Consider the following 7,500-nt stretch of genomic DNA (forward strand, 5'->3'; position numbering starts at 1 on the left):
CTAGGGATTCAAAATACCAGAGAGTTGACGCTAGAGTAGTCAACTAAGTAGTAGTGTCAAAATTAGTGTTAAACTGTGTTTCTCTCAAGTGTGACTGCAACCACTGAGTCTGCCGATTTGGTCTGACTATTGTTTATTTTCCTGAAAAACTTGGTTTGAAATAAGACAGTTTTCTGATAATGGGACAAGCACCTTTTGGATAAGGCTATGTTCACACGGGACAGGTCCCAAATGGATCCGACCTGATCCTGGAACGGACCACTTCTGTTCACACCGGACCGATTTGTTACGGATCAGGTACTAGATCGAAGCGACCCCAGCAGCTGTTTCTATCATTTAAGTATGTGCAGAATGCACCTAAAAGCTTTCAAAATGGCGCCGAAAAAGGCTACTTCGACAGAGGAAGGAGATTTAACTATAGTGCCCATGCTTAAATTGTGCTGCTAGTACCGAAGGGAACCGGTCCAGGGGTCCGTTTCTCGAAAGTCCCGAAAACTTTCGGGACCGAAAAGCCCTTTGTGAAAGTGCTAACCACTTGTTTTGGAAAGCCCATCTTTTACCATGTTTTTGAGCCAATTAAAAGAAACATGTCTGTAAAGTTTGACGCCTTAAATCCTCCATTCTCTGTCCTTGAGATACAGAACACATTGTGACACCCGAAAATGGCCCGTAAAGTTTCGGGACTTTCGAGAAACGGGCCCCAGGTGTTTACACGGTGACAGGTCCATTTGGGAACGAAACGGTTCCAAAACTGAACCTGCTTTTTCGGAGGTCCAGAAATCGGACCTGATTGGGAACGGGTTGGTGGTACCGTTTAGCTAGTGTTAACGTACACTAGGGTTTTTTGGTGATTCAAAACGTTTTAACCGGGAAAATCGAAAGAAACAATTGTGTAAATGAAGAGAAATCTGTATCAGAAATACAGATATTGATAAATAAAACATTTCTTTTGTTTTCCCATCATGAATTATTAGTGCATTTTGTAAGACTAATTAAACGATATCCCAACATGTGAGAAGTTTTAGAATGTATCAATTGAAGATAAATGTACTGAATGGCCAAAAAAAACAAACGAAGACACGACAAACAAAGTCAAGAACACCCAGAAGAAAACGCGATCCAAGGCTTTCGCAATCTCTTTCCAAGTTTCTTGATTCATAGCAGATTCGTCAAACGTGTTGGTGCCAAAAGTAACGGAAATTCGCGGCCTCTTTGTCTCAACTTCGCCAAGCTCTAAAACATCAACATTTTCCTTGTCTTCCTCTTCCTTTCCTGATTCGGCTTTTTCAACTCCAGGTACCGTGTTTGGTACGGGTGCGTGGCTGTTTTTTCGTGTGAACATTCTTCTCCTACACGTTATATCATTTATGACTGATACAGTATAAAAAGAAAATGATATCAGCATTTGATTATATAGATAGCAATGAAGTACCGAGAATTATCTTTTTTCTTCAAATTTTATATCTTCGTTGTGCCAAGTTCCTTAGCAGTTTCATGTTTTTGTCCGTATTTTTGACCCTGACCCTACACAAAACACACTTTTTTTAAAGAATACTATTTTGGTCTTCTTTGAAAGAATTTACTCGTGCCTATTTATTACAAATTACAGCTCGAAATCATTGATTACCTATGCAAACCCAATTTGCATTGGTAATTAATACCCTGGGGATTATGCAAATGAGACTATGAAAGAGGTTACATGTGCTCCACCGTGTCACTCTACTCGAGGGCGCAAAAGGGTTTGGCAACCTTCCCTCCCACCCATTCGAGTAAGTTGGGATTGATCCTCATGGCTCCCATCTTCGCCTGGTCATGGGCTTGTCCCAGGCCAGAGCGATTCTCCATACCTTATTACCATATCATTAATAACATTACCCAGGGTAGAATATTACACTATACTTATACCTAATCTAAGTAAAGGCGTATGCGGAAAACGTTTGCCAACGTTTAACATAAATCATCATAATTACATAGATGATTATTGAAAGTTCTTTGCACTGATTGGTTGCACTTGAGGTGATTAATTATTACGTGATAATTACCGAAGCGCTTTTATTTTCTTTTTTCAAAATGGCCGCAGGCCGTTTTGTCGATGTTTTCAAGAAAACTAATTTTCATACTTTTGGTTGAAATAAGCACAAGTAATTTTTTTTAGAATACGAGCTCGTGCAATTTGTAGTCTGAAAAGTTTACAATTGCTTATTTATACCAAATTACACAAGAGATTACTTATTTTAATAAGTAATTTCTTGTGTAATTAGTAATATTATTAAAATTATTATTATTAAAATTATTGAAATTATTAAAATAATGTACATGAAAAAAAAAGGAAGATAGAACGTCCAACAAGTGAAATTTTGGCAGACACACACGCTTTAATTTTCTTTGAAGTTCATTGAAACAGATTTCTTTTTGTCAAATTCGAACTCACTTCACAAGAATATGTATCGTCCAAAACACCATGAGAACCCCATGACACCCCATGAGAATTGCACTCTTTTTTAGCCAATCAGAACTGAGTATTTTTTCATGTTTATTACAAGCATAATACAGGTCCAGGCAAACACCTTCAACATTTGCTTCAACATCCGTTTGATTTTGTTGAAGTTGAACGATATTGAACGATATTGAACGATGTTGACTGCGGAGGTGGGCAAACGATTTCAACACGTCATCGACATTTGATTCAACAAAGCTTCACGAGAGAAGCCTGGGGTCCGTTTCTCGAAAATGTTTCGGGCCCGAAAAGCCATTTTTGAAAGTGCCAACCGCTTGTTTTGGAAAGCCGATCTTTTAACATGTTTTCAAGCTAACTGAAAGGAACATGTCTGTGAAGTTAGACGACTTAAAACCCCTCCGTTCTTGAGATACAAAGGGAATTGTGACAACCGAAAATGGCCCGTAAAGTTTCCGGACTTTCGAGAAACGGGCCCCTGGCCTTCCGTCCTAGGCTGCCGTCGCGGTTGTTACTATGGATACGGAGGATAAGTCATGGAGAGACCGATAAGTGCGCACGTGCATACCAAACAATGTTGAAAGACTGTGGCAAACGGCTCCAACTTTATTTGACATTTGCGAATACAAAAGAGAGGCCCTTACCGGGGAGGGTCCTTGTTCCCTTGTTCCCAGCTTTTTTATCCCTAAAATTGTTTATTTTTTTCCCCTTGTTCCCTAAAATATTTTGACATTGTTCCCCTCTTCCCCAGTTCAAATTAGCCATGTTCCCTTCTTTCTCAAAACTCCCGGGAGGGCCTCAAAAGAAATGATGAATGGTTGTGGAAGCAAAATTGAAACGCTTTTAAACTCATTCAACATCGATTCAACACGGTTAAAAGAGGTAAGGGGCGGGCGGGGGGGGGGGGGGGGAGACAGGAAGGGGACAAACCGTTTCAACATCAGTGTTCAACAAAATGGAACATATCAATGTCGAAAAAACGGTTGTGATTGGTCGACATGGTAGTTACAATAGTAATTTAGAGTTTTATCGTTTGTCTCACGATGTAGTCACTTTAAATGTAGATCAAAATCGAACGCGATTTGAAGCCGTTTACCTCAACTACAGTAAAAGAGCAACGATCTGTTGGTTGCCTATACTCCCAGAAGGGAGTTAAGCCAATGAACTAACCTGTTAGATAAGTCAGTAACTTCGGTGGCGCAGACGTAGCGTGATGAGCCTTCAGTACCAAAACAGTAGCGGCCAGCGCCAGCCCTATCTCAAACATGACCACTGTGTAGTAAACACCAATCAAAGGCAGCGTCTCCGACTGCTCCGGAAGTTGTTCGGTGACCACGAGTAGGTACACGCTTACAGCCAATAGAATGGTAGCACATAATCCAATTCGCTCTCCGCTTTCCGCCGGAATGAAGAAGCTTACGAGAATCAGCAAACCGATGATCATGCAAGGCACGATTGAAAAAAGAACGAAATACATGGGACGGCGACCGATGTAGAACGACACGACGACTTCAGAGAACTCACCTTGTGGCTTTTGTGAGTTAACTTTCTTTATTTCAATGCTCCTCAAGGCCCAATAACCATTTGACCCATTAAGTTTTAGATCTGGAGGACGAAATTAGAAAAGAAGGCTCAATTTACATACGGCTGTGAGCTATATCTTTTCTCTCTCAAAGATCCCAGCAAGTAAAGATCGCGGGCACATTGTCCCCCAGTGTTAAGCCCCATGGAGGTATACCGCAGGGGACTAAACTAGCTCCTCTCCTCTTCGCAATCCTGGTCAACAATTTGGCTTCAGAATGGCCGACACGTGTCTCCTCATCGTGGCTGGTAACATTGGCAGGTATGCTGCTCAAAGAGGTAAGAGACTCAACTCGAGGAAGTGCAAGGAAATGGTTATTAACCCCCTTCAGTAAACCCCCTTCCCACTAGTACCCCTTGACATCATGGGGTCACGCATTGAGAGAGTGCATTCGTACAAAAATCCTGGGCATAATTCTATCTCACGACCTGACATGGAATGCACATGTGGAACACATTTCTAAAAGGGCCAACAAACTGTTGTACGCCATCCGCATTCTCAAGAAAGCCTGTGTTCCCAAGGGTGACATTGTTAAAGTGTCTATTAGCCTTATACGAAGCATCCTTGAATACGCTGTACCAGCATTGGCAAATATCCCGTTTTACCTAGAGAACGCGATTGAATAGAACCAGAAAATGGCGCTAGCAGTCATCTTCCCAGGTGTACCCTATGATGAGGCCCTGCGAACCGCAGGAGTTACAACCCCTACTGCACGCAGGGACCTCATATGCAAGAGGTTTATTCGGAACATTAAAACCTCCTGATTTCTTTCTAATCTACTACCAACTACAACAGAAGTCTCCCACGGGTACACACTCCGTTCAGGACAGTTAACATATGACAAGGTTTTACCTAATTCTTCTCGCTTGAATAATTTTGTTACTTATAAATTCCAATGATTATAGTATTTGCTGACTGCTCATGTAATTCAGTCACCTTGACTGCAATATCAGTTAAATAAAGGAGATTATATTTGTTTTCCCTTTCCGTTTATTATAGATCTTGTAAACGTCAAAACGTCGGCTACCTGTGCTTTTGTTTAGGCTATGTTACAAGGCTTCCCTAAGGCTTCGTTTTTGTTGTTTGTATTTTAGTTTGACGTTAAGTTCCGCTAAATCTATGGAATAAACCTTGAACTGACCTGGTTTTTCGTGGCTTATTAGTATCGAACGACTCGTGATACATTACCTAGACCACGGAACATTTATTGTTTATTTTGACCTTTGAATCACCAGGAGCTACAAAAACTTTCCCTTAAGTCTACTGAACGTGAAGTACTCATTTACAGCTCTAGGATTGGGCACAGAATTAGGTTAGACGGGTGTTAGCCTGAGGATTAGTGTTTATGTCTAAATTAACGTTAGAGGGTCACTAAGTGAACGTCAGCGCCAGCTTTTGCCGACACATGTAACGTCAAGTTGAAGAGATCTTGATGAGTAGTGGACCTTTTGTGACGTTTTTGAAACATAACTAACACACCCGGCCCAGATACCTTTATGAGGATCATCGCTTTTGATTGTCTGAGTGCTGATTTCAATAAGAGTGCGATCAGCCGTCAATGAGCGAAACACCATACTGCACTTTTGCTTGTCAAAGGGAAAGTACTCCACATCTAGATCACATGAACTTTGGAATGTTTCAGGAGACACCCATGTATTTAGTCCATCGTATTGCACTTTCACATAGGTTCGGAATTTTTCCAAGTGACCTGCTTGAAAGCCCAATCCATCAGCGCTGAAACACAATTGGAGTCGTTATCTGGATATGTTTGTCAAATTAACAGAATCTAATGAAAGGTTGCAAATGACTTTAGAAAACCAAGCAACAATTCTTTGAACAGTCGCAACAACGCGAACAGCGTTAAAGACTATCCGAATTCAAAGCAATTGCGTGTAACTTGCTCACAACGCAAAAAGAAAAAAAAACAACACTAGTGTAGCAGCTCTCGTAACCTGATTTTGTTTGGTAATGTAAGCAGTGAGCCTCCTCTATTGTTTTTAAGTCCAAAGCCGGTGATACAAGGTTCAACATTTGTTGATCAACAAATGTTGCAGCTCTTGTTCAACAAATGTTGAACAGTATGTCGTATCATGTTGAATGTTGAAATATGCCATTCAACACGTTGAACATTTTTGAACGATGTTGAACGAAAATAGAGACTAGTTCTATTCCGTTCAACACGTTTGTGCAACAAATGTTGCAAGATGTTGAACCATGTATCATCGGCTTAAGACATTGTTTCAATTGTTAAGTCTTTTGTTTTTGGCGAGGTAGCGAGCCAATCACATTATACGTTACGAGAGCTGCTACATCACCCAAAAAAACCGTGTACGTCGCGGTTGCTGTTGGGTTTTCCTTTTCATTTTCTTGAAAACATGGCGCACGATCTTTATGTAAGGGTTATTGACCTGGAGCTAGATGAGGGGATGTGTGATATATTCCCCACGTGTCGATCCCGAATCAGTAGACCGAGGGCTCGGCACGAGGGGAGTATATCAGATATCTCCGAGGGACAGGTCAATAAAATGCTTATTGGTCAGTTGGTGAGGTTTTCTACAATTAATATATATATATATATATATATATATATAACTTCAGGTGAGTTCCACACTGATAAATCCAGAATAGTGCTCAACAATAATGGAGCGGTAATAACAATGTTTTTCTACTCAATATAGTTTCATATGGACTTTAATACAGGTCTGTTTCGTAGACCAACAAGGAGTTGGGCCACTCATCAGTTAAATTCCATGTACACTGTAGCATCGCTGGGGTTTATATACATCAGTAGTGTGATCGTTACAAGATTCAAACTTGAAAAAACAATAGTAAAAAAAGCATTTGTAAATTTATGATTGGTTGTTGAGGATGCGATTGAACCTAAGGATAAAATTTCGCTTGTGCCTGCAAGTCGATACGAGTTCATTACGTTTGTTGAGCGTCGCCATGTCCGGTTTATATACAATATAGAATTTCTCGGTACTACATAGATTACATCGTTTAGTAAGGTTGCTATAAGATTTGGCCTTGGCTAGAATTTTCCAGGAGATTGCGAAGTCTTTCTTTTGATCTTTTAGCTGCCATAGATGTTTGCTCAGTTCGGTGTCATTCTTTTTACTTTCGTTTTTGAATGACATTTGGTGGTTTCGCCATCTCGTCTTGAACTCAGTGGCAGTGAGGCCGACGTACGTCTCTGTGCTTTCGGCGGTCGTGATGGTGGCTTGATACACTACTTCCTTGACTAAGCATTGTCCTTTCAAAGGGCATATGTCTGGCGCTCTGCAGTTGCAGAGTTTGGTGGGTGTTTGTTGTGGAGGTGGCATGTTCTGTCTTAGGATGGTTTTGTTGTGTCCATCGATGATCTGTTTTATGTTTGGTGAACACCTATAACTTAGCTTAAGATTGTTTTTGTTAAACAGTTTTCTTAATTTATGGTTCGGTGGGAAGCACCTCTCGATCAAAT

At 40.7% G+C, this 7,500-nt stretch overlaps 1 protein-coding gene across 2 annotated transcripts in view; it reads right to left on the reverse strand.

Moving 5' to 3' along the window:
- Window positions 1-7,500, reverse strand: part of LOC138000480 (neuronal acetylcholine receptor subunit beta-3-like) — a 17,413-nt gene that overhangs the window by 1,962 nt on the left and 7,951 nt on the right. For both annotated transcript variants that reach the window (XR_011123136.1, XM_068846932.1), the window contains exons 5-7: window positions 5,530-5,771; window positions 3,626-4,060; window positions 1-1,371 (exon numbers count right to left, since the gene is read on the reverse strand). The exon at window positions 1-1,371 is cut by the window's left edge. Coding sequence is in view for 1 of the 2 variants with exons in the window: in XM_068846932.1 (XP_068703033.1) it covers window positions 1,022-1,371; window positions 3,626-4,060; window positions 5,530-5,771 (1,027 nt within the window). In the remaining variant the exon portion in view is untranslated. The remainder of the gene's footprint in view (window positions 1,372-3,625; window positions 4,061-5,529; window positions 5,772-7,500) is intronic.

This window comes from Montipora foliosa, chromosome 4 (genome assembly GCF_036669935.1).
Source record: "Montipora foliosa isolate CH-2021 chromosome 4, ASM3666993v2, whole genome shotgun sequence".
NCBI classification, from domain to species: domain Eukaryota; kingdom Metazoa; phylum Cnidaria; class Anthozoa; order Scleractinia; family Acroporidae; genus Montipora; species Montipora foliosa.